This window comes from Oculina patagonica, chromosome 11 (genome assembly GCF_052425735.1).
Source record: "Oculina patagonica isolate OP01 chromosome 11, crgOcupat, whole genome shotgun sequence".
Lineage (NCBI taxonomy): Eukaryota > Metazoa > Cnidaria > Anthozoa > Scleractinia > Oculinidae > Oculina > Oculina patagonica.
In genome coordinates, this window is record NC_135768.1 from 1,081,158 (window position 1) to 1,107,524 (window position 26,367).

The 26,367-nt window shown below is 41.0% G+C and overlaps 4 protein-coding genes across 4 annotated transcripts; 3 read left to right on the forward strand and 1 right to left on the reverse strand.

The window, feature by feature from the left end:
• Positions 1-438: 438 nt before the first annotated feature.
• Positions 439-7,369, reverse strand: LOC144631189 (UDP-glucuronosyltransferase 2C1-like). The gene is made up of 5 exons (XM_078489596.1): positions 6,793-7,369; positions 5,712-6,315; positions 4,950-5,156; positions 4,160-4,448; positions 439-942 (listed from the first exon to the last, which is right to left on the reverse strand). Exons 1-5 carry the CDS (start codon positions 6,937-6,939, stop codon positions 660-662), a joined length of 1,530 nt encoding a protein of 509 aa, XP_078345722.1. The 5' UTR covers positions 6,940-7,369; the 3' UTR covers positions 439-659.
• A 132-nt stretch (positions 7,370-7,501) lies between these two features.
• LOC144631183 (UDP-glucuronosyltransferase 1A5-like) lies at positions 7,502-12,947 on the forward strand. Its single transcript, XM_078489588.1, has 5 exons — positions 7,502-7,673; positions 9,154-9,763; positions 10,670-10,879; positions 11,148-11,436; positions 12,282-12,947. The coding sequence occupies exons 1-5, from the start codon at positions 7,530-7,532 to the stop codon at positions 12,562-12,564; spliced, it is 1,536 nt and encodes a 511-aa protein (XP_078345714.1). The 5' UTR covers positions 7,502-7,529; the 3' UTR covers positions 12,565-12,947.
• Positions 12,948-13,685: 738 nt separating this feature from the next.
• LOC144631186 (UDP-glucuronosyltransferase 1A5-like) lies at positions 13,686-18,384 on the forward strand. Its single transcript, XM_078489593.1, has 5 exons — positions 13,686-13,835; positions 14,880-15,486; positions 15,633-15,839; positions 16,316-16,607; positions 17,333-18,384. The coding sequence occupies exons 1-5, from the start codon at positions 13,692-13,694 to the stop codon at positions 17,613-17,615; spliced, it is 1,533 nt and encodes a 510-aa protein (XP_078345719.1). The 5' UTR covers positions 13,686-13,691; the 3' UTR covers positions 17,616-18,384.
• Positions 18,385-19,803: 1,419 nt separating this feature from the next.
• LOC144631181 (UDP-glucuronosyltransferase 2C1-like) lies at positions 19,804-26,303 on the forward strand. The gene is made up of 5 exons (XM_078489587.1): positions 19,804-19,976; positions 21,220-21,829; positions 22,532-22,738; positions 23,677-23,965; positions 25,208-26,303. Exons 1-5 carry the CDS (start codon positions 19,830-19,832, stop codon positions 25,488-25,490), a joined length of 1,536 nt encoding a protein of 511 aa, XP_078345713.1. The 5' UTR covers positions 19,804-19,829; the 3' UTR covers positions 25,491-26,303.
• Positions 26,304-26,367: the final 64 nt, after the last annotated feature.

The window sequence follows — 26,367 nt, forward strand, 5'->3', positions numbered from 1 at the left end:
TCCCTTGTGCACCGGTACAAGGCCTACTCTGGAACCCAAAGTCGCCGTAACTTTGGGCGACTTAAGGCGATTTTAGCTTATTTTGTTCAAAATTACCGGCGATTTTGGGCGACTTTTGGTCCCAGAGTAGGCCTGGCCTACTCTGAGACCCAAAGTCGCCGTAACCTTGGGCGACTTTAGGCGATTTTAGCTTATTTTGTTCAAAATTAAGGGCGATTTAAGGCGAGTTTGGGCCCCAGAGTCTGGTACAGGAGGAAAATTTAGGACAAAAGGACCTCTCTCTCTCTCGACCCAGCAGCATAACACGGTAATAGGTCGAAGTGAAGACCAACTTGATATGAAGAGCACGAACCAAAAGTCTGATTTGTTAGACACAAGAAATATGATTACAGACAATATACGACACAAAATCTTGCAGCAAAGTGTGAGGAAGACTACTTGGTCTACTTACAATAGATACTTTTAAGTATTAAAATATACTTATTACTATACGATTACTTCTAGCATTAAAAAAATATGATTACTGCAGTATTTACAATAGAGGGTCCTGAAAGGGGGGTGGGGACCTCAAATATTGAGTCTAATTATCTACATGAAAATCAGAACCACATTTTCTGCATATTTGTTAAGAAAAAGTCACATTAAACTTTTTCCATATTTTACTCCTTCTTAGTTTTGCTATCACTGCTTTTACAGCAAACACGACATAGACATCCACAAGCCAATCGTATCGCCATGCCAACCAAGGTAACTATAGCAACAAGGAAAGCCATGACGTCTAGTAAGTAGTACTGATACCAAGGGATGTTAAACACTTGAGCTCTGAGGTGCCGGGCTCCACCATGTCTGAGTACATACTCTATCCAATCACAGGTTTCTTGAAGAGGCGTTTGTCGACGATCCCTTAACAGTCTAGAGACGTTCATTGCTTTGCTTTTGAATCTAAAGAAGAAAGTCAAGGAGATAACTTCACTATTTTAGAGTAAATTCTATAATGTTATCTAACTGGCACTCTGTCCTATCCCTGAACTCTCCCTCCCGATCCTTATATTATGGGATGAGCCCAGGTACGTGAAAAGAGATATTCTCTCTTCTCACGCCTAAGTTCAACACATACATTGGGTACGCAAGGGAAAATCGAGGGCCTGAACTAGCACTATTTCTGTTGAAAACCACCTGCTAGCAATTTGCTTAGCATCTGAAAGACTTGCAGATGTTACTTCACTCAACCCGTTAGTCCCGAGTGGAGGGAGGCCATTGATAAGCTTGTCCCCCGAGCTTCCACCAATGACAAGGTTGGAGCCAGCACAAAAGTCCGTAAAACGCTCACTGTTCTAGTATCCTCCCCAATTAATGTTTGCCGATCACCGCTGTATTAGTATGGCCTCTTTGTTCTTTGCCTTGTTGACTGTCTTAGTTGGTCAGAAGTGGTAGAAATCATCCTTTTCCCCTTTCCAGCTACCTTGCTGCTATAGCATAACACTGAATGATATGTGTGATAATCTTATTATGTCTGGTCCTGAACCTGACAATGGCAATTGATCCAGCCTTGCGTGTCTCTAATGTCATTGTGTTTAGCGTGTTTCGTTGGCACACTTTTAGATAACCTGCGATCAGGCGTTATTTTTCTCGCGGCGGAGGGGAAGAATATACACACTGTGTTTAGCGTGTTTGGGCCATCACGCTTTTAGTCGTACGACTTTAAGAACGAATAATATACACATTGCGTTTAGCGTGTTTGGGCCATCACGCTTTTAGAACGAGGAATATACATTGTGTTTAGCGTGTTTCGTTGGCGTTGCGTTTAGCGTGTTTCTCCAGTCGACAATTATGTTGTCCACTCGTACGAGTCGACAATCCATCGCAGGGCCCTTGCCCGACAATATGATGGATATTTTTTAAGTGTCCTTAATGAGATGCATTTCTCCAGTCGACAAGTACGTTTCGCCAGTCGACAAGTACGTTATCCACTCGTACGACTCGACTCGTACGAGTCGACAACCCATCGCAGGGCCCTCGCTCGACAATATGATGGATATTTTTTAAGTGTCCTTAATGAGATGCATTTCTCCACTCGACAAGTTCGTTTCTCCAGTCGACAATTACGTTGTCCACTCGTACGAGTCGACAACCCATCGCAGGGCCCTTGCTCTGGATAATTACAGGGCTCAAAATAACGGCCGGTCAACGGACAATGTCCGGCCAAAATGACGATTTGTCCGGACAAAATTTTGGTTCGGCGGTCATTTTGACCGGTCACATACACGCCTTTCAAATAAATAACACACAAAAAAATATATTCGCAGTATTTCTTGAAATTTTACAGTAAAGTTAGAAAATATCATAGCAGCTTGCAGTCACAAATTTGTAGAATACAGATGAGACGGTTACGCTCTGCGGATTTGTTAGCGGTTTGCTTAAAAAAAAAAACAGGAAACATCCACGTCTCCCGGCGATATCAATCAATGAAAATCAATAATCAATAAAATTAATAATAATCAATAATAATCAATAAAAATTAATTGATTGGTATTGGAAATCAATAAAAATCAATGCCTAAAAGTTGAGTGAGTATTGATTTTTATTGATTATCATTGATTGTTATTGATTATGATTTTTTTTATTTATTTGCAATAAAATGCACTGTATGAATTAACAAACCATTCAGTTAACTTTATTTCCTGTGACAAATCAAATGTTTCAAGTGTAGCATTTTTACTGCAGTTTATCATATTAAAAAAGCGAACTAAAGCGTTTGATTTTTTTGAAACAAGAACATGTATAATTTTACTGTTAATTTATACTTTCTTCAGTTCCGGTGGGAATGCAAGGAAAAACGTGTGTAATTGAATCATCCTGGACGCATAAATATGCCCGTGATTTGTGACGCACGTCCAAGCTACTATGCACCATAAAGTTGCATAATCAGTTATTGATTATCTATGAAAATCAATAATAATCAATAGCAATTAAGACCATTTGGTGAGTGAGTATCGATTTTTATTGATTGGTAGAACCAATCAATAATAATCAATAGATAATTATTGATTTCTATTGATTATATTGATTGCAATCAATGATTGATTTTCATTGATTGATATCGCCGGGACGTCTGTAAATACGCCAAACAGACAACAATGAACATCGCATCAATCAACGTCTGCTATCAACACGCAATTACGTACGCAGGCGGGCCGAGAAAAATAGCGCTCGTTAGTGGATTTAAAAAAACTATATGCACCTTTAGAAAGTACGAGTTCGTAGCGTGTTTTTTACCAGCAAGATCATCAGAAAATAATAAAATCATTAAACGCTTTGAATGTCAAGTCAGTTTACTTTGGTCGCCCGCTTTGCGAAGCTCGTTGCGAATTACGTTGCGAATTTGCGAATCAAATTGCAAACTTCGATACAAAGTTCCCAACTTCGGCCCGACTGAACTACGCAAAATTACTAGTTAAGGAGAAACAAAACATGCTGCTCGGAAGTCATGGCGATCTGAACTCGATAATTTTCAAGTAAACAAGATTGCGGTGCGAATATCCAGGCGAATCCTGCAGCTTGCAAAATATTTGTTTTTACTAGTTTGAACAAATATACCGACGTCAATAAAAACCTTACATTTTTTAAACTGGTGCAGATTAAAACCTTCTGTAATTTATTACGTTATCAGAAAGGGCTTTGCTACGCTTAACTGTTCGAAACAAATGTCATAAAAATAAAAGTATAAAGGTTCAAAAACTATGCAGAGTAACATAACATTACGGCTACTGAGCATTTTGTTTTATGTAGAGTAGAACGCAGAAGAAATAGAAATTCAAAAAGTGAACATAATAAAATGACACTTTTAGCGATCAAACATTTAAGCTTATACTCTTTAACAACGAGTGTTTTAGTTTATGAGGCGAAATTTTTGGCAGAATAGGCTATTGCTTCAAATTAAAACTCAATATTTTGACCGGTCAAAAACGAGGCATGACCGAGCAAAAAATGATTTGGCCGGTCAACATGACCGGTCAGTATCCAAAAATTATTTTGAGCCCTGAATTACTAAGTGTCCTTAATGAGATGCATTTCTCCACTGGACTGATGAACATTTACGACTCGTATCAGGTCGTGTATTTTGGACATGGGCCACAAATAAACCAAAATAAATATTTACCTTGGTTCATTAATAACACGCTCAATTGTCTCAAACAGTTGCTGGGCGTTACTGGCTTGATAATCCACAGCAAGACCAAGGCCAAAACGTACTGTTTTTTTAGCATTACCGACCTGGTCACCATACAGAGGACACGCCACCACAGGGACACCATGATACATCGACTCATAAAAACTGTTCTGACCCACATGGGAGACAAAAGCTTTGATGTCCTTGTGAGCCAATAGATCATTCTGAGGTAACCAGTCCACTACTTTGATGTTTTTGCCAAGGAAGGAAGGAATGTAACCTGCAGCAGAGGAGAGAGACAACTATGTCAATAAACTTTTCCAGTTTAAAAAATTGATAAAAAAATAAGCTCAACACTGATGCTATATGTGGAAATTTGGACCCATTTAATGGAAGCCAGCTAGCAGTGTAATGTGATGAATAATTAAATAATTATTGATCATACCAACAATGCAGAGTTAGACCCAGTCACTCACCCATTGACCTACCGACTGAATTACCCATCCACCCACTGCTCAAGCAAGTAGATAAAAATTGTAACAAATGTACAGTACTTAGTTGAGTGACAACAAAATCGATGATCAATTCCTATTTCGGGTTGTCAGCTACCAATAGCTTGTTGAAAACAAAACAAAATACATGTAAATTACCTTTTGGTTAATACTATTCAGAGGGAAAACAATAGACAAATCCCATCAGGACAGCCAAAAGGTGGCTGCTGTCACTTAAATGAGGTGGCCACTAAATAGAAGTTTTATTTACACCAGTATATTAACGATACCTTTAAGTCTCCACACAACTTGTTGATTCAACTTCCCAAATGCTGTAGCTAACATGTCTACCACTGGTTTTGGAAGAGCTGATGCCACAGTTGCTCCAAAGGAAGCAATAATAAAACCATGGCCCCCTGAATTGCTGACAAATTCTTCTAAATCAGGGGGGAGGGGTTTAGCATCTTTGACATTCAATGGTCCAACCATAACATTGCCTGTTGAATTATTACCACAATATAAAGTTATCACCAGCCAGGCCAGTGTAGACAACTCAAACATCCCTACCATGGTGTGACAAGGGGCTAGAATTGCAACCACACCCCCCCCTCCCCGAGCCCCCTTACGACTAAATTTCCCTTCAGAGGAGGGCACCACTACGGAAAGGTGCGGGAAGCAGGAGTAAGAGGTATAGGAAGTAGCAGGTTCAGACTTCCTGCACCCCCCCCCCCCTTACCACAATACAGGACTTGCTCTGAACTAAATAGCCCTTCAATCGCCCTGTCAGTTTTACGGTTTTTTTCTATTTTGGTCACATGGCTTTTCAAATGTGGCCATGATTTGAAACACTTGAAGGACTCTTCAATGGAACAATGTTGTGCCAATAGCTTATCTGTAGGAGATTTGGTTTCCAAAAAGTGACAGTCAGAAACTTTTTATAGGAACAAATTAGTATTTAGGACCCCCCTTAAGAGCTTACACAAACTTGACAGATAATGTTATCATAATTCAGCTCAAATATACAGGTCTTTTAATTATTGAAGATTATATACCTGGTAATAGGGGTTGTGCGTACTCCAAGGCAAAATCTGCCCTGAATATAACGAGTTCCACATCAGCCGCAGCCTCTTGAAAGCTGCGTTCAGGCTTGATGTTGTACTTGATTTTGAGAGCATTCATTGGTCTGTATAGTGCAAAATGCCAAAAAAGCCTCATCCAAACGTACATTCCCAGATTTATTGTACGTTCAACAAATGTCATTTTATCAGAAAATCCTGTGAGATGTTGTGGAACATAAGAGACTGGCATGGGTATCATGTGTTTAAGAGCGGCTGGGTTTGACGGACTAGGCATAACCTCCACTCTTGGAATATCAAGAAGTTCACCAATCAATACAGCACATAAATCAACATTCTCATAGATGAGGAGATCAAAGCCTTTCAGTTCATTGAGAATCTCTGTGCTGTTCAAAGCACTTTCACAGAAGGTAGTCACCAATTCTCTCATTGTTAAAAACATTTGTATCTTGTTGCCCTCAAGCCCGGGCCGTGTAATGTTCTCTTCAAAGAAGCCAGGTTTATATGGTACTTGGTAAATCTTGTGTGGCACTTTCTCGCTGGACATGATTTTTTGGGTTGAGGGAACAACAAATACAACCTAAAATTCAGAATTGCAGATCAGTTAACTCAACGGACCATATGAACCATAAAAAATAAAAAAATAAATAAATATATGTTTATAGTGGTCATGCACTTAGCTTCATATCTCAACGAGATAGCTAGTTTACAGGCATGCCACTGAAACAGAGGAAACAAATAATTTTAAGTGAACATAACAAGGTTAAAAATCCCAACTGGCAGGAGGCAGACCAGTTGGCTATATACAGCTATATACAAAGCGTGACCGAGGATTTGAACACGGGACGACCGAGAAACAAATCCAGCTAGTGGCTAGGACAAGTCTTGAACCGGGGACCTCCGGATTACAACAACAGCGCCACTCGCCAACTCGGCCACGCTTGCCTCCGTTTTGTGATCTTTCTTCTTTTTCTTCCTTTTTCAGTGACCTTAATTAGTGCCGATTTGGACACTAGATAGAATGGTTAAGCATGGCAGTGCAAAAATTTTTCTTTACCTCGTGGCCTCTAGACGCCAGTTCTTCCAATGTATTCCTTGTGTTGATGTAGTGTGATCCTCCAATGGCACAGAATCCAGCAATCCGAGCCGACAAAGCCGAGTTGATTGCTAGTAAAAGCGTGAAGAACAACCACAACAACGCCATCTTCGCTGTCAATGGTTGTCCGTCGACCTCGTCACGCAATGCGATGGGCGAGAAAAGGTTGGACCCAGTCTTTCGCGCCTTGCCGCGCGTACCATGCCCTCCCTGCGTTGCAGCCCAACTTGTCACAAAATCCTCTGTGTGTTTCTTGAGTAAGATAACTTATAGAGTGTTTTTCATGGCAGCCATGTTGGAGGAGTAAAACAACAAAAAATATTTGCATAAAAATTTTTTTTCCCGCCATGAACACACTTAGAATATCAATTAGCTAATTGATATGCGTGACCGTGGAAAAGTTACACTCCACCCCGTGGCCTCGAGATGCCAATTCTTCCAATTTAAGCCTCATGTTTATGTACTGTGATCCTCCAAGGATAGTAAAACCAGCAATCCGGGCCGAGAAAACTGAGTTTACTACTGGGCATCTTTGACATCTTTACTGTCCGTGTTCAACGAACTGTGGCGGTTCGAGTCCAAGTCACGCAATCTTTAGACTAACGAAAGGATAATATATCCGATATGTATGGTAATTAGGTATTTTGTGTTGTGTGTGTGTGACGGAGGCTTAAGCACGAATAGCAAAGATCGAAAAGATGGCGTTGTTTTCGTTGCTCCTTCTTTCTCTAGCAGTCAACTCAGCTTTGTCGGCCCGGATCGCTGGATTCTGGACCGCCGGAGGATCACAGTACATTAACATAAGGCATACGATGGAAGAACTGGCTTCCAGGGGGCATGAGGTATATAGAAACACTGTTTACTCAAGAGGTTTTATAACCGCTCTGCTTAACGAAATTAGTTTCTTTGTACCCTGCTGAAAGCAGTCCCTATTAAAAATTCCCTCTCAAAGATTGTCGAGTGAAAGCGAAAGCCTTGAGAAAATATTGGCTAATATTTGGCGTCTCTCGGTCCATGTATGAACCAATGTCCCTTGCATGATGGCATCACAAGTAATACACGTTCGATTAGTTCAAAGGGCAAACGCACAGAGCGTGAACCAAAAGTGACAATAGAAAGCAAGGGACCGCGGACGAAAATGCTGCTAGTGTACGTAGGAGCTGGAGACAGCTCTAATCAGCCAAAAATAAAAAAAAAAACAGAGACAAGAACTGCAAGGCTGACACTACGTAGAAATGAAACGGGACAACGACATGCCAAACAATGTGTTGACTTGTGTGATACGGGTTGAGTAACTTTTATGTGAATGGGACGGGGAGGGTCATCGTTTCGCTAAGCTAGGGGTATGCATTACACACTTAGCTACACTTGGTCTTGCAGGACAGACAGAACGTTAAGATTTTTAGCCGTCGAAGACTCATTAAATGTCATTTAGGGTCGCACATGAAGAAATAATCAAATGTTCTTTGTGTTATTTCGAGTAACCGTGAAAGCTGCTGTCTCGGTCAAAAAACGTGAAATCTGCCACGCAATTTGAGTTACAATTGCAATTCAATATACCGGTATGTATACATGCATATGTTGTAGTTTAACCCTCGGATATACGGGGGGGGGGAGGGATGCCACTCCCCTCCAAGTTTTGTCGTAATTTTGAAATTTTGGATCGCCCTCAAGGGAGCGTTGCGTGACGAGTCCAAACAACGACTGCGAAGGAGACTAAAAAAGCTTCAGCTACGCCCAGACTGGTCTTCTTTACTGGGGGATTAATTCACATTTGCCCACAAACATCCTCGTCCCTTTGATGTGGGAGTCCGGACCGCAGGGGTGTGTTCCATACTTGCAACTGTATTAAGATCAGTTTGCTTTTTTTCGGCGTGAAAATTCACAACCTTGAAGCTCTCCCTTCCTCTAAGCCTTTGACCAAGAGACCCCTCCAAAGCCTGATCTTCAAAATACATCTTCATCGAGTCAGTCGGGTGTTACCATGGTTATAAAACGTCATCATACCGTATAGGCGTTTAAGACCAATAAATTGCTTCGCTTTAGGGGTCAAAAAGCTTTTAATAGGATCATTGGCTGTCGCCATTTGGGTCGTCACGCAAGGCATGACTGGAGGGAGCGTTGTGTGACGAGTCCAAACAACGGCTCCGAAGAAAACTAAAAGAAGCTTCAGCTTTGCCCAGTAGTAGGGGATTAATTCAAATTTCCCTACGAACATAAAAAAAAATCCTCGTCCCTTTCAAGTGGGCAACCGCACCCCAGGGGTATGGTCAATATTTGCTTTTGTTATTGAGATCATTTTGCTTTTTTTCTGACGTTTAGGTAACTTTGGTTGTCCCATCGTCCCATAAAATCAAACCAAGTGAGAAAGTGGTACACAAGATTTACCAAGTACCGTATAAACCTGGCTTCCTTGAAAATGACATGGTACGGCTTGAAGTTGAGGGAAACAAGTTACAGTTGATAATGAAAATGAGCGAGATACAAAATGTCATTTGTGAAAGATTTTTAGAGAGCGCAGAGTTTCTGGAGGAACTGAAAAGCTTCGACCTCATTGTTTATGACAGTCTAGCAGTTTGTCCGGCAGTAATGCTTGGCGAACGCCTTGACATTCCAAGAGTGGAAATTATACCTCTTCCTCCAAATGCACCATTCGGCTTTAACCACAGGGTACCCATGCCTGTCTCTTATGTTCCACAACTATTCACGGGATTTTCCGATAAAATGACTTTTGTAGAACGTGTAGTGAATTTTGTAGCGTACTTTGGAGGAAAACTGTTAATTTATATGACGTGTAACAGACCAATGAATGCGTTGAAGGTCAAGTACAGCATCAAACCTGAACGAAGCTTTCACGAAGCTGCTGGTGATGCTGAGCTTGTTATATTTACAGCAGATTTTGCTTTGGAGTATGCACAACCTCTTTTGCCAGGTAGGGTACTGCATACCAGACCTTCCAACTCTCACGATTTGGTCGTGAGACTCACGATTTCAAGCTTTCAGGACTCATCTCACGGTGTCACGATTTAACCTCGAAATCTCACGGTTTTCCATGATGAATTACATCCAATAGTCAATCAGAACGGCCTATAATCAACTCGATCTTATAAAAAATTATAGTTGCGAATACAAATCAACTCGATTAAGAAGGATTAAATATTGCAATGTTGCGTTTCCTCTTACTGGGGAATCTGGACCGAGCTATTTTTAATTTTAAACCTCGTTGTTTCAAGTCCCAAAAGGGCACTAATTATGTGCTGTAGGTTTCAATTTGCAAATACTCTATTTGAAATTGCGAAAAACTCCACGTATATATAACAAGTTCTGAATTGAAATTTAATTTTCTTGTTTGAAATCTATTCAGACTGTTTTTTTTTTTTGCAAAATCAAGTTCCCAAAGCTACAGTCTACTCGACTCTATTTTATGGACATTTATACCTTAAATAGCAATGGAATTATTGTATTATATTATCTCCCGGGTAAAAGAAATTTTTTTTTTTAACCAAACAAGGGCAGGTTTTTATGCTGTAAGAACGTAATCTTACCTTATAAATATTTTAGGATTTTTTTTTTTTCAAATAAGTCGATACTGTACTAGTGAAGAAATAATTCAACATGACACGAGCGTGGGACAAAGAAAAAAATCTAAGTCCCCGACGGGAATCGAACCCATGGCCTCCCAGATACCGGTTGGGCGCTCTAACCAACTGAGCTACGAGAGACTCGCTGTGAGCTGAGCCATTTACTAGGTTGATACTAATTGGTTTATATAGGCGCTTATACCTCTATATTGCTGGGTTTATTCTGCTTAAGATGTTTTGGGGATTTTACTCAACAGGCAATGTTATGGTTGGACCACTGAATGTAAAAGATGCCTCAAAACCCCTCCCCCCTGATTTAGACAAATTTGTCAGCAACTCAGGGGGCCATGGTTTTATCATTGTTTCCTTTGGATCAAATGTGGCATCACTTCTTCAAAAACCAGTGGTGGATATGTTAGCTACAGCATTTGGAAAGCTGGAACAACGAGTTGTGTGGAGACTCAAAGGTATTTAAACAGTTAGATGTAAACACTTACACATATTTTCTTGTAAATTTTGGACAGGGCCGTGGCCTCGATGCGAGCATTTAATTTTGAAGTGCATTGAGCTTTATAAGTGCAATCTTTCCAAGAATGATGATTTCTTTGGTAAAAAATCAATATCGATTAGCAAAAGGAAAATCACATACATTTATACTGTTCAAAAGATTAACAGGTTCATTCAGTTATGTTAGTCATACAATTTACACACGTGTCTCTCTCGACTCCCCTGCAGGTTACATTCCTTCCTTCATTGCCCCAAACATCAAAGTAGTGGACTGGTTACCTCAGAATGATCTATTGGCTCACAAGGACATCAAAGCTTTTGTCTCACATGTAGGACACAACAGTCTTTATGAGTCGGCGTATCATGGTGTCCCTGTGGTGGCCTTTCCTCTGTATATAGACCAGCAAAGTAATGCCCAGAAAGTAGAACATTTTGGCCTTGGTTTGGCTGTGGATTGGAAAAGCTGTAACGCCCAACAATTAATCGATACAATCGATCGTGTTATAAATGAACCAAGGTAATGTTTAGCTTTGTCGTTAGTTAAACCTTAACCTATATCATGTATGAACGAGACATTTTGAAAAACCTGTGTAAGTATTCAGTATAACAGAACAAAGGTGGGACCAAGGTAACTGCGTTGTTTAGTTTGTTTGCTTGCCTCGTTCGTTTTGTTTTGGCATTAAAGTGACTGTGTCACGACTGAGTTAAGTTTATTACATTTAGTTTTGCCAAATGCTTCCCATGAACTTAATGTTTGCAAAGAAATTAATTCTATGGATCTTAATGACAGAACCATAACTTCAAAGCAACCAAATGTCCCGGCCAAATGTGTATCCCTGAGGTTATATTTTAGAGTTTCAAGCAAACGAGACTAACTTTGAAAACTGTTTAGCCCAACAATATTTCAAAAACCCATATCGCAATCCGTTTCCATCTTCGTCACTTTTGGCCATCCGTACCTTCTTTTGTATTTGCTGTGTTATTGAAATGTTTCCTCACTATTTTAAGTGGTTATTTTTTATATCTCACCGAATTTGATAGTCATTTCCCATCACTAAATTTGGCTAAAATCCGTGACACAGTCCCTTTAATTAAAGTGGGTTGTGCAATGAAGCTGTTTAATTGGGCGGGGGGACGTCCCAGAGGAAAAATTGCGTGACAACATTACCTTAGTTATAAGGTCTTATAAGCGTAAGCTACTCATTAAGTAAGTGAGCCAAGAGAATGTTAGCCCAACTGTTCCCCACTGTGATTTCAGGTTTCTAATTTTGCTCAATTTGCACATGTTCAAATGCCGGTGATTAACTCAGGTGCTTCTTCTTCTAATCATGTGGAATAATAAGATGAACATTTCTTCTTCAGATTTAAAACAACAGCAATGCATATCTCTGGCCTGTTGAAGGATCGCCGACGAACGCCTCTTCAAGAAACCTGTGATTGGATAGAGTATGTACTCAGACATGGTGGAGCCCGGCACCTCAAAGCTCAAGTGTTTAACATCCCTTGGTATCAGTACTACTTACTTGACGTCATGGCTTTCCTTGTTGCTATAGTTACCTTGGTTGTCATGGTGATAAGATTGGCGTGCAGATGCCTGTGCCGTGTGTGCTGTAGAAAGAGTGATGACAAAACTAAGAAGGAGTAAACCTGAAAATATATTTGTGTGCCTGTATGTTAATAAGTCGTGTTATGTGAAAAACTGCCCTTTGGAAGGCGGAGTTAGCGTTAGAAAAATTGTTAATGTGCTTGTTTATTTTAAACAAATTTAGTAGTGTTTTACATTATACATACTCATTAAGTCTAATCGACTGACACCAAGGCTTTCCTGAAAGAAAAATTTAAAAATGGCATATCTATGAGATCCGGTAGAAACGTGAAATGAATGAAGTGATCTTTGTACTGTTTTGAGCAATTTAATTTACCCAGCTGTTTTTGTAAGCTTGAAAAAAAAAATCAAATCTTCCTACTGTGCAAGCAATTCAATCCAAGCAATGACTTTTTTAACCCGAAAAATAAAAACATTCAAGGCCCTTACATGATTCGAATCTGTAACCCCCTCCCCAACGACACGCTTTCTCCTACCAATTGATCTATCACTTTTAGTTCTAAGCTTAACTTTTAATAAGTTTTACATTTCATAAATCTGATAACTAGTTACGTGTGTCATAACGTTTAATATCAGTTACTTGCATTATTGTTTTATGAATTTTGTACCCTTTTTTATTAATACAAGGCATGTAAGGTGGTGGTAGTTGTAGTTTCAATAAACAGAAGCAGCTGTGTTTATGCTCACATTTTATTTGCCGGTAATGTTTTCAATATTTTAAAAACGATAATGGTAAGATGGATCGAACTATGTACGCTACTATGTAGCTACAAGAACGTAGCGGCCCCATGGCAGTAGCGACCCCCCCCCCCCCGAAATTACCGACCTCTCGAAAATACCAATCCCCCACGAAAGGACCCCCTTCCTCCTCCCCCCCCCGACCCCGAAAGTGGCGGATTCCTGGAAGAAGCGGGCCTCCGATCGGAACTTTTATGGAATCAGTATATGAAAGGAAATTCTGCAAAGTGATTGAGGTCCCATTCTCTCGTTGAAAAATTCGCGGATTTTTGCAAATTTTAACATGGGAAAATGTTAACACTTCCAAATGTCACTAAGCCTTTCACTGTCACGCGCGAACGTTTCATGATTCTTCACCTAAAGATTTTGTGACGGAAAACCCTTTTATAACATAATTGGTCTAATTGAGCTGATCCGGACAAGCGAACATGGCGTTGTTCTCGTTGCTTTTTATTTTACTGGCAGTCAACTCGGCTTTGTCAGCGCGAATTGCTGGTTTTTGTGTGCTTGGAGGATCACAGTACATTAACATGAGGCATACATTGGAAGAATTAGCATCTCGGGGTCACGAGGTAGAGTTGAATTTTGTATCCTTCTCCCAGGAACTGAAGCGGAACTTTTCTCGATCTCTGTTTTGTTACGTTTTTCACGTTTCTCACTGAAATCTTAATCTTAAACCTTGCATGAATCGACAATTGACCGTTCTTTATTGAAGTGGTTAAAAGACTTATTTGAAATTTCATTTTTTGTGGCTTCGTTCACAGTCGTGAGCTGCTGCATGAAAAGGCCCTGCCGGTGGGGGGTGGGGATGGGAGTGGAGTTTTCGCATATATCGAAAGGGATCGCAAACGTATCCAAGACATCCAAGGATCACTATTCTTTAGTAGGTTACTTGATTATTTCTAAGGCTAAGAGATATTTTCGGTTCGAGCGGCAGACAGTCCGGAATTGAGTGTTCAGCCTTCTTCTTAGCAGTGGAAACCCGAAATGGCATAACTCGCTTAAAACGCCTCGGATCGGCCTGAGAACCGAGATAACAACAGACATAAAAACAAGACATCGAGGGAAGTTGATTTTATTGTCAAAATATCATTATTTCTAGCTATAAATTCAAAAGCGTTTTCTCCCATACAAACCTTTATAAATACGAATCGTTGTAACACAACACCTCCTTATGGGTAGGCACTGTGTTACGTGTCTCGTCCAAAACATAACGCAACGACCCCGCCCAGGTTCAAACCCGCGCCTCTTGATACAAAAAATTGACTGATGTCTTCGAACAAAAAAAAAAAGGTAAAGCCTGCTGTCGAGCCAAGTGGCTCATCAGGCCGGAGCTTATCCCGGTTTCTGTAGCATTAAGCGGCTAGGAGTATTGCTACTCCCCCCTGGATGGGATGCTAGTCCATCGCATGGTTACCCCCCAGCAGTAAATTCGCCGGTACTCATTTATACACCTGGGTGGAGCGAGGCACTATGAGAGTAAAGTGTCTTGCCCAAGAACCCAACACAATGACCCCGGCCAGGTCTCGAACCCGGGCCGCTCGATCCGGAGTCCGGCTCACTAACCATTAGGCCACCGCGCCTCCCACAAAGTTTACTGTATTGATGATTTTCAGGTTGTACTGGTTGCTGCGTCTACTGAGAACATAAAACCCAGCAAGACAGTACCACACAAGATTTACCAAGTCCCTTATGAGCCTGGCTTTGCGGAGGCTGCCTTGGTACCATCTGAACTTGAGGGAAACAAAATACAGATGATGTTGACGATGACTGAAATTCTTACTACTTTGTGTGAAGGAGCTTTAAATAGCACTGAGGTTCTCGAAGGACTAAAAGATTTTGATCTGATTGTTAATGACGGTCTAACATTTTGTGGTGCATTGATTGGTGAAGGCCTTGGCATTCCAAGAGTGGATATTTTGACTATTCCACCGAATTCCCCGTACAGCTTTAATTACATGATACCCATGCCCGTCTCTTATGCTCCACAAATGTTCACGGGATTTGCGGATAAAATGACTTTTATGGAACGTGCCGTGAATTTGGGATTATACCTTGGTGTGAAACTATTCATGGATATTGCATTTAACAGACCCATGGACGCGCTGAAAGTCAAGTACAACATTAAACCTGAAAGAAGCTTTCAGGAAGCTGTTGCTGATGCCGAACTTGCTATAATTACAGCAGATTTTGCTTTGGAATACGCACAACCTTTACTACCAGGTAGGAAGTGGGGCATGCAGAGGGACGGGAGGGGTCCTCACAGTGTTGAAACATAAATAGAAGTCTATCTTGCTCAATGACTCCTCTGTGGTTTTTATTTACTAAATGTTTTTATTTTTTATTTTTGCGATGATTATATTTAACAGGCAATGTTATGGTTGGACCACTGAATGTCAGAGATGCTAGACCCCTCCCCCCTGATTTAGAAGAATTTGTCAGCAATTCAGGAGGACATGGTTTTATCATTGTTTCCTTTGGATCAAATGTGGCTTCAGGCCTTCCAAGATCCTTGGTGGACCTGTTAGCTACAGCGTTTGGGAAGCTGAAACAGCGAGTTGTGTGGAGACTTAAAGGTCAGAGTTAAATCAAGGCTGCAAAAAATCTGAAACTTCCCTAGTTTTACGATAAAACTGTTTTTAAAATAGGCACTCAACTTGGACGTGGCAAAGTTTAGGGCGGACATAACTAAATAAATATCGATGTACCACGAAGGCATTTACTAGATGTAGCTCACTTAATTCAGTAACCTAGAGCAGTTTTCAATTGAGTGTCGTAAAACCAAAACCAAAGTAATTACTCTGGCCAACCACAAAGAACACAGACAATCCAGTGAACCAATCAAAACTCGAATCAAATACATGTAGCTGATGCAAAGCGCGGGAAAACGTGCGCGAGCGAGTCACGATTGGTTTTGGTTTTAGTTCTGATTGGCTGAGAAAGTGGCACGAGATCTTTAAGCCAATCACTAAGCGTAGTAATGCAAAACCAAAGCAAACGCAATTTACTTTCACTCAAGTGAAAACCGCTCTATTACTATCCTTTCTCGCAGGTTACATCCCTTCCTTTCTTGGCACAAACATCAAAGTAGTGGACTGGTTACCTCAGAATGATCTCTTGGCTCACAAGGACATCAAAGCTTTTGTCTCCCATGTGGGACACAACAGTCTTTATGAGTCGGCGTATCATGGTGTCCCTGTGGTGGCTGTTCCGTTTTTTGGAGACCAGCAAAGCAACGCCAAGAAAGCAGAACATGCCGGTCTTGGTCTTTCTGTGAATACTAAAAACAGTAATGCCGCTGAGCAATTGTTTCAAACGATTGAGCGTGTTATTAATGAACCCAGGTAAAATATTTGATTCGTTTGTTCATGCATGTTTGGTTTTGGTATTAGGTTCATGTTGAGCAAGACACCTGAGCTTTCACACGTCAATATGACAAATAAAAAAAACTACTGCTCAAAATGACTGATAGCATTTACAGAAGCACTACGGTAAAGGTATTAAAGGTAAGCTAATTTATTTAACGTCAAATACACGAGGAGTGGTTACCCAGCCTCCCGAGTCAGAGGCTCATGGTAAATTTGACAATTTGACAATTTAGTAAGACCAGCATTTCATGTCCCATTGAAGGACACCATATGCACAAAACCATTTTACAAAATTATAAAGAAAGGCCTGGAAGGTAATCATAGAGAAAGTCCCCATGCGAGCTGTCGGATAAGGTAAAAGGTGGTTTGACTTCAAATCGGAGTACGCAGTTAAGTTTCCAAAATCCGCAAACTTCCCTGTTGCTGACCAGTTAAAGAGAACACTATTGGTACAAGATTGATGCAAAATCCGATGAATAATAGCATAAGCACTAGGTTTAAAAAGTGGTGCTTGTAATCCGAACTGAAAACTGAAGGCCGCTTTTATCTTAAACATCAGAGGGAGTGTCAACTCAAATAAATATTACGTTTGACATCTTACTAAATTTTCCTATGACCAGCTACCTGGAATGAATTAAATTAGAAATTAGTTGCTTCTTCTCTTAATGATGTAACCAAAAAGATGAACCTTTCTTTTTCAGATTCAAAACAAAAGCAATGCATATCTCTGGTCTGTTAAAGGATCGTCGACGAACGCCTCTTCAAGAAACCTGTGATTGGATAGAGTATGTACTCAGACATGGTGGAGCCCGGCACCTCAGAGCTCAAGTGTTTAACATCCCTTGGTATCAGTACTACTTACTTGACGTCATGGCCTTCCTTGTTGCTATAGTGACCTTGGTTGTCATGGTGATACGCTTGGCATTTAGATGCATGTGTCGTATTTGCTGTAGAAAGGATGATAGCAAAACTAAGAAGGAGTGAAAGATGGAAAACTAATATTATAGAAACAGTGTGATTATGTTTTAATAGTCAAATTTATGCCTTTTGTAGATTTTTAGTCTCTTCTTCATTGTAACGTACGACAGAAATATACTGTTGAAAATGAGGTCTTAAAGGATTGATGCAACTAAAATACAAGGGGAACTTTATAGTTTTTCACGTTTATGCCACGAGAACTTATCCCTCTTTAAAAAATCGTTATATTTGGTAAAAGGCTTCTTGATATCTCTGGCCTGTTTATATTACACCCACTTTCAGTGTTACGTGCATAGCGGCTTTCTGTCGACATCCATCTTTCGACGTGCTAAACAAACAACACGGATCGAAATCCGCCAATCACAGCCCACTAGCATGACCTTCTGACCTTTTCGCACATTTGCATGAAACCAACAACGGTATGTACAGGTTTTGATTGGCTCATTTCAAACAGCACGTCGAAAGACGATGTCGAAAGATGATGTCGAAAGATGGATGTAGAAAGATAGCTATGCACGTAACACTGAAAGCGGGTGTAATAAGGATCGTCGACGAACGTCTCTTTAAGAAACCTGTGATTGGATAGAGTATGTACTCAGACATGGTGGAGCCCGGCACCTCAGAGCTCAAGTGTTTAACATCCCTTGGTATCAGTACTACTTACTTGACGTCATGGCTTTCCTTGTTGCTATAGTTACCTCGGTTGTTATGGTGATACGATTGGCTTGTAAATGGCTCGTGGATGTCTATGTCGTGTTTGCTGTGAAAAGAGTGAAAGCAAAACTAAGAAGGAGTAAAATATGGAAAAGTTAAATGTGACTCGTGTGTGTGAGAGTAAGTTTTGAAGTTTTTCCTAATTGTAACTAATATGCGAAAAAGTGTAGTTCTGATTTTCGTGCAGATAATTAGATTCAGATTTGAAGGATATATGAAGCTGCGCTGTTTGCAGTTACGTTTCGAGCATTTTACAAGTCCACCCAACCCTCCTCACTCAACTACTTTTCAAAAAAAAAAAAACGACTGATAAAACAGCTTTTTTAAAACACCGGGTATTTGGTTTTAAGATCGAGGCTTTGCTATCCCCACGACGCTAAGCGTGATGAGGTAAAAGAGCGTCTGCGTGGATAAACTGAGACAAAAGTCAGTGGACAAATTACAGTCATGGAGTTATGACCAATTGTTACAAATGTACGCAATGTCTGCACAGGTATGCAAAAGTGCAGGAAGACAGTAGCGGCTTTCCAGCAAATCTAAGCTCTAAAATTTGATAAAACAAATCTTCACGGTTCTCCGTTGACCTTTAACTGCTGGCCATGCTTTTCATCGCCCCATTGTAAGGGGCCCTAAAGGGTAAAAAGGGAAATGGGATTTGGGTCACTGGGACTGGGAATCATAGACAAAAAACATACGCAAAACATACGCTGAGAAATGGAATTATAGCTCAAATATTTGTCCGTCACTGACTATTATAAAACGTTTTAAACAACGTTTGTTTGAAACTTATAAAGACGATTCGGCCAGAACACGCGTGACACGGCGAAAGCGCGCGATCGCTGCGCGAGACTCTAAATGTCACACTAGCGACTTGTAAATGTCGGGAATGTCAATATGTTCATTTCCCGCGTTCTGATCCCTTAGAGAATGCCATGCCTCAAGGAAGAGCCTCTTGTGATAGTCCGTCATCCTAGCCACGATGGTTGCCTGGTCGAAATCCATGTTGTGGTTGAAGGAAGGCCGAAGATTCTCGGCCGAAACGTCTTTATAAGTTTCAAACAAACGTTGTTTAAAACGTTTTATAGTAGTCAGTGACAGACAAATATTTGAGTTATGAATATTCCTGACTGCAATTTCAGTGTTTATCGTTTAAATGGAATTATGTTCGTTCCTATTACCATTTTATGCTGCTGGGTCGAGAACAAAGGCACTTCTGGCACTGACATCATTTGTGTCCTAAATTTTAAATTTTCCTGCTCTACCGCTGCACAATAAGGCCTATAACTTAGTTAAAACGGAAAAAAATGGACGGCAAACTGATCCTGACGCCGTAAGCGGTCAAAAATAAACGAAATGGATAAACTTTGTGTACCGGCACTTGAGGACAAAACCAGTTGTCACGCATGGCAAGGCGCGAAAGGCTGGGCGCAACCTTTGCGCGCTCTTCGCATTGCGTGACGAGGTCGACACAACACCCCATCGAGGGCACGCACCACATTAGCGAAGATGGCGTTGTTGTGGTTGTTTTTCACGCTTTTACTAGCAATCAACTCGGCTTTGTCGGCTCGGATTGCTGGATTCTGTGCCATTGGAGGATCACACTACATCAACACCAGGAATACATTGGAAGAACTGGCGTCTAGAGGCCACGAGGTGGAGTATAATTTTTGCACTGTCATGCTTGCTACTCTTGCTGAGCATCGCGAAATTCAGTTTACGTTTACACGGACCGATCTGAAGCAAGTCTGGAGCGGATCCAAAACTGAACCTGCAAAACAACAGGTCCAGTTTTGGATCCGTTTGGTTCCGTTCTGGACCGGATTCAGAAAGATTGTAAACGGAAGACTTTTCTGGTCCGAAATCCGTCCTCCCCGGGGGGAACCGGATCAATTTGGATCCGTTTGGAACCAGTCCAGTGAAAAAAGCCGTTATCTTTGCTTATTGCTGGCTTGCAACCACCTGACAAAGCGGCCATGTTGGGGGGTCAAAACAATAAAATAAATTTTCGCAAAATTTGCATGATAAAAAAGTTAAATTCCCAGTGGAGGGAAACGCTTTGTTCTTGTCCCCCAACATGGCCGTCGTGACGTCAGTTGCAAGCCAGCAATAGGTGAAGAATTTGCAAACTTTTGAATAAGTTTAGGGAGAGATCATAATTTATGTAGAGGGGGGCTATGTTGATTTTTAGGGGGGCATGAATTTTTTTCCTGTAAGATTTTTTTTTGAGGGGGCGGGGGGGGAGGTTATCGAAAATTTCTACCAATATGACCAATTGCATCCTCGGAGACCCAGGGGCAGTTAGTGGGGCGAAACGAAGGAAAACCGGGCAGAAATCGTAGCGTCGAAAGTTTTCAAGAACGGCACTTTCGTCGCTACGATTTCTGCCCGGTTTTCCTTCGTTTCGCCCCCACTAAGACCACTAACTGCCCCTGGGTCTCCGAGGATGGACCAATTGAAGCTCTTAAAATCAAGTACAACATCAAACCTGAACGCAGCTTTCAAGAAGCTGCTGCTGATGTGGAACTTGTCATAATCACAGCTGATTTTGCCTTAGAGTATGCACAACCTCTATTACCAGGTGGGCAATCTTCAACTATTTAAAGGCATATATTTGAGCTAAATTATGATAACATTTGTCTATCAAGTTCAAGTGAGCTCTTAATGTCAAAATCTAACATTAATCTTCAGGGTTTTTTGGGTCATGGTGGTGGATGGGGGGGGGGGGGTCATGGTATTATGCCCATGGTTGTGCATTATGCAATGAGGGGGGGGGCACCAAATAATAGAGGGGCTTCTAAGAAATACAAGGGAACAATCTTAAATCAACATAGCCCTCCCCCCTCTTCCACATAAATTATGAACCCTCCATAAAGTCTTCTTTATTTCTGACTTTTAGGTTGTATTTGTTGTTCCCTCATTTGAAAAAATCAAACCCAGTGAGAAAGTACCACACAAGATTTATCAAGTACCATATAAACCTGGCTTTGTGGAAGATACCATTTTGGGACCTGGACTTCAGGGAAAAGCAAGTTTCGCACAGTCATTTTTTGCAATGAAAGAGGTGATGATTACCTTGTGTGAAAGTGCTTTGAACAGTACAGAGATACTTGATGAGCTGAAAGGCTTCGACCTCCTCATCTATGAGAATCTTGATTTATGTGCTGTATTGATCGGTGAACTTCTTGATATTCCAAGAGTGGAGGTTATGCCTAGTCCTTCAAATCCAGCTGCTCCTAAACACATGATACCCATGCCTATCTCTTATGTACCGCAACAGTTCACAGGGTTTACTGATAAAATGACTTTTGTGGAACGTGCACTAAATCTGGGAGGGTACATTGGGGCAAAGATTTTTTTGCATTTTGCACTAAACTGGCCAATGGATGCTCTAAAAATCAAATACAACATCAAACCTGAACGAAGCTTTCAAGAGGCTGCTGCTGCTGTGGAACTTGTAATATTTAGAGCAGATTTTGCCTTAGAGTATGCACAACCTCTACTGCCAGGTAGGCAATCTTCAATTCTTTAAAGACATATTTTGAGCTAAATTATGGAAAAAAATATTCAACTTTGAGTGAGCTGTCATAATTAATGCATATATTAGAGTAATGATTTAGTCAAATCCAATGCTGAGTCAAATGTACTTGTCTGAGCCATGTTATACATCATATTGTGTTACCCTCTCGTGTTACCTTGCTTGAGTCAGCCAGGCTATTTTCACATCATTCACCACTTGCTTCAAATTTGAATTTCCCTTTTCCCAATCCCAATGGCCTAATGGTTCGTGCGCTTGACTACGAATCAAATGGCCTGGGTTCAAGCCCTGGCAGTGGCGCTGTGTTGTGTTCTTGGGCAGGTCATTTTACACTCACAGTGCCTTACTCTCCACCCAGGTGTATATTAAATGGGTACCGGCGAATTTACTGCTGGGGGTAACCCTGAGATAGACTAGCATCCCATCCAGGGGGGAGCAGCATACTCCTAGTCGCTAATTAATGCTACGGAAACCGGGATAAGTTCAGGCTGTATGGGCCACTTGGCTCAGACACAGAGCTTTATTGAAAGTGAGAAGAAGCCTCTGCTGAGGAGAGAGGGGAAGTTAGGAATTCGAGCCCCTTGTCACACCATGCTAGGGATGTTTGAGTTACAAGTTCACATTGGCCTGGCTGGAGATATTAAACTTATAATTTGTGGTAATAATTCAACAGGCAATGTTATGGTTGGACCACTAAATGTCAAAGATGCTAAACCTCTCCCTCCTGATTTAGAAGAATTTGTCAGCAATTCAGGAGGGCATGGTTTTATCATTGTATCCTTTGGATCAAAAGTGGCATCAGTTCTTCCAAAACCAGTGGTAGACATGTTAGCCACAGCATTTGGGAAGCTGAAGCAGCGAGTTTTGTGGAGACTTAAAGGTATCTCAGTTGAATCCCTATTAAGTTGCTGTCCCTTATTAAGCTGCCAGTTGTCAAAGTCCCAAAATTATTGCCAGCATAAAACTCCAAATTAAAAACCCATATTTAGCTGCCACTTTTGTTAAGTGACTGTAGCCATCTTTTGGCCATCCCGATGAGGATTCTTCTGTTGTTTTTACCTCTATTAAGCAGCCATCAAGCAGTTAGTTTGGCGTTGTTTTAACAGGTAATGGGAGATAAGAGGCCAATAATGAGGCCCTGCCAGGGGAGTTCCCCGTGTCGCTTGTCTTAATTTAACAATGCGCCGTGTCGCTATTTTATCAAACTCCACGTCGCTGTTGGTAGTAAAATTGAAGAAAAATTGCTTGTCCTTGTCGGAATTTAAGTTTTTCCAAAAGGGTTGTCGTTTGTCGCAATTTTTATGTGCTGTCGCTACTTTTTGGGCCATGTCGCTTGTCAGAACTTACCCTGGCAGGGCCTCAATAATAAAAGTGGCCACTTATTCCGTTTTTACTGAGTTAAGTGATGATCTTTTGATTTCCTAGAATAAAGTGATTCTTTTTTACCACACCTTGTGCTAATTTCTGACAAACACGACCATCCCCCTGATAAGTGGCCACTTTAACCACTTCCCAAAAGGTGGCTGCTTATAATCAGACATGTTTAGTACATTTGTTACATTAATTAACCATCAGTTTTCAATTATTTGGTTGGGTATTGGGTGAGTGGGTTGGTCAGTCTATAGATTGTTTGTTAGACAAGTGAGTGGATCAGTCCATTGATCCAACTCTGTGTGAGTTAAATTCTTTATATTTAATTTTATTAACCTGCTGTGTATAATGGGTCGAAATTTCTACATCAAGCACGTTAAACATTTTTTATCAACTTTTTTAACTGGAAAGGTTTATTGACATAGTTGTCTCTCTCCCCTCCTGAAGGTTACATCCCGTCCTTCCTTGCCACAAACATCAAAATCATGGACTGGCTACCTCAAAATGATCTATTGGCTCACAAGGACATCAAAGCTTTTGTTTCCCATGTGGGACACAACAGTTTTTATGAGTCGGTGTATCATGGTGTCCCTGTGGTGGCGTGTCCTTTGTATGGTGACCAATATAGTAATGCCAAGAAAGTAGAACGTTTTGGCCTTGGTCTTGCTGTGGATTATAAAACCAGTGATGCCCATCAACTTTCTGAGACTATTGAGCGTGTAATTAATGAACCAAGGTAAAAATTAATGTTGTTTAATTTGTCATAACATTATTAGGCAAGGACAAGAAGGTGCTTTCTCAAACTTAAAAGTTTGAGAGGCAAACCCTACCTCCCTGTTGTGAGAGGTGGAAACAGGTAATTCTGGTCAACAGGGCTCTGGGGAAGCTGCATTTCTTAATCCTCCATGCAGTGGATTCAATTGCTTATTGAAACATTGATGAGCCTCAATCGCACCATTGATTTGGGGAGGAGAGGATCGCCACACAAACAGCATATGACGCAGTGCAGGGCAAGCTGCTGAAAACTCTTCTCTCTCTTTAAAGTCACCACCACATTGGGAACGTGGAGCGTGAGAGCCACGTTTCAACCAGGTAGATCTGCCATCATAGCAAATGAGATGAAGAGGTCTTGTCACTTCTTGGTCTGATCGTCAGTGAGACGTTTTGGACATCGGAAGAGATGGAATTCAGTGGCAGATGGCACAACTATCATCTAGTCAGGGCATCAAAGAGGTAGTGCACCACATCGACAACTCTGCTCTCTCCAAAGTCAACATCCACATTAAGAACGTGTAACGTAAAGATCTTGTTTCGACCACAAATATTTACCATCAAGGCAAATGCCATGAACAGGTACAAGCTGTCAATTTTTGGTCTGAGTGAGAGGTGGAGGAGAGATAAAATTTAGAGGCAGACGACACAACTATCATCAACCCAGGCCATCAGAAAGATGGTGCACACCACATGACGTTGCTTTGATGTTGACACTAGAGACAAACAAGGCCGTGATAACCTGAAATCTATAGACTGTTGGATAAGGTATTATTTTCAGGATCAGGACCAGACACAGTCATTTCATCCAGTGTTATGCTTCAACAAGCGAGGTAGCTGAAGAGGACAAGGATGATTTCTACCACAAGATAGTCAACAAAGTGAAGAAGATCTAGTCATCATTGTTCGTGATTTAAACGCGAAAAGGGATGTATTTCAGATGCGTAGCAAATTGCTAGGGGTGGCTTTCGACAGAGAGTGCTTGTCCAGTCCCTGAATTCTCCATTGTGTGCCTCATATATGGGTTGAACCCAGCCACGAGAAGGTAAAGCCTTACTCTTCTCTTGCCTTGGCTCAAACCCTGTATATCAAAGGCGTGGAACGGAGAGTTCAGGGACTGGACTTTGAAGGTGCCAGTTATGTCAGATTGTAGAATTTACTCTAAAACTAGTAAACTAAGTGTAATCTCCTTGACTTTCTTCTTCAGATTCAAAAGTAAAGCAATGTATATCTCTGGCTTGTTGAAGGATCGTCAACGAACGCCTCTTCAAGAAACCTGTGACTGGATAGAGTATGTACTCAGACATGGTGGGGCCCGGCACCTCAGAGCTCAAGTGTTTGACATTCCTTGGTATCAGTACTACTTACTTGACGTCATGGCTTTCCTTGTTGCTATAGTAACCTTGGTTGTCATGGTGATACGATTGGCTTGTAGATGTCTTTGTCGTGTGTGCTGTAAAAAGGGCGATGACAAAACTAAGAAGGAGTAACGTGTTGTTGCTGCTGCTGCGAATAGTTAGTTTTTCCATTGCAACTTATCCCATTGGTACCTGGAGAGGTTTGAAAAAGGCGCATTTTTGACATTTTCTGATTAGTTTTGAGCTAATTCTGCTCCAAACTACTCGAAACGGCATGTGCGACATAAAAGCATGTCTTTCTTTCTACTTGCATCCTGTTTTATGACATTTTTGCTCCAGCATGCGCAATGCGCAGTTTTGGGAGAGGAAGTTCCCTTCCACCACAGGGAACCCATACAAGCGGTGTGACAGTGTATGTTCGGAATATAAAGAAATGTATAAGAATATCGAAAGGGTCTCATCATCGTAAAAAAAACTGCAAGTAATTTCTACATTTAAGCTCCAAATAAACTTAAATCTACCTCATTCAGTTTGTTTATTTTGCGGTCTCTACGGCTAAAAATGGCGAATTTTGAACGATTTGAAGGGTTTTGCATCAGATCTCCTATTTACTTTGTTGCACGCGGAAGACTGTATGGTCTTGTATCATAAAATCCATAATAAAACCCGTGATAACTTGTGACGTACAAATTAAGTATTATTAAGCCAAGTTTGTAGTATTAAGCCATTCTTCTCCTGAGAAGTTAAATGAGTTAGAGTCCATTTGGATAAGTAAGTTGCGCACTAGTGAACCTGATGGCCTTAATAGGGTTGATCCGTGTGCATTACGCACCGGCGTTACTTAATTTTATAAATATCTCGACACACCCTATCTGTACTGTTATATCATGTTACTAGTCGTTGCCATTTCAAATGTTACTACACTGAAGAGGACCGTTACGGTCGAAAGGCCTATGTAGTTTATTAAAATCGTAGCTGTATGGCGATACACAATTTGTTCTTTTTAGTA

What these genes read in the sequence shown, in the direction of transcription:
- LOC144631189 (XM_078489596.1), bottom strand. Translation starts at nt 6,939, where the DNA reads ATGGCGTTGTTGTGGTTGTTCTTCACGCTTTTACTAGCAATCAACTCG. An exon ending in AGTTGTGTGGAGACTTAAAG is followed by an intron (nt 4,449 to 4,949) that starts GTATCGTTAATA and finishes CCTCTGCTGCAG; the next exon opens with GTTACATTCCTTCCTTCCTT. An exon ending in CGTGTTATTAATGAACCAAG is followed by an intron (nt 943 to 4,159) that starts GTAAATATTTAT and finishes TTTCTTCTTTAG; the next exon opens with ATTCAAAAGCAAAGCAATGA.
- LOC144631183 (XM_078489588.1), top strand. Translation starts at nt 7,530, where the DNA reads ATGGCGTTGTTTTCGTTGCTCCTTCTTTCTCTAGCAGTCAACTCAGCT. An exon ending in AGTTGTGTGGAGACTCAAAG is followed by an intron (nt 10,880 to 11,147) that starts GTATTTAAACAG and finishes ACTCCCCTGCAG; the next exon opens with GTTACATTCCTTCCTTCATT. An exon ending in CGTGTTATAAATGAACCAAG is followed by an intron (nt 11,437 to 12,281) that starts GTAATGTTTAGC and finishes TTTCTTCTTCAG; the next exon opens with ATTTAAAACAACAGCAATGC.
- LOC144631186 (XM_078489593.1), top strand. Translation starts at nt 13,692, where the DNA reads ATGGCGTTGTTCTCGTTGCTTTTTATTTTACTGGCAGTCAACTCGGCT. An exon ending in CGCACAACCTTTACTACCAG is followed by an intron (nt 15,487 to 15,632) that starts GTAGGAAGTGGG and finishes TATATTTAACAG; the next exon opens with GCAATGTTATGGTTGGACCA. An exon ending in CGTGTTATTAATGAACCCAG is followed by an intron (nt 16,608 to 17,332) that starts GTAAAATATTTG and finishes TTTCTTTTTCAG; the next exon opens with ATTCAAAACAAAAGCAATGC.
- LOC144631181 (XM_078489587.1), top strand. Translation starts at nt 19,830, where the DNA reads ATGGCGTTGTTGTGGTTGTTTTTCACGCTTTTACTAGCAATCAACTCG. An exon ending in TGCACAACCTCTACTGCCAG is followed by an intron (nt 21,830 to 22,531) that starts GTAGGCAATCTT and finishes ATAATTCAACAG; the next exon opens with GCAATGTTATGGTTGGACCA. An exon ending in AGTTTTGTGGAGACTTAAAG is followed by an intron (nt 22,739 to 23,676) that starts GTATCTCAGTTG and finishes CCCCTCCTGAAG; the next exon opens with GTTACATCCCGTCCTTCCTT.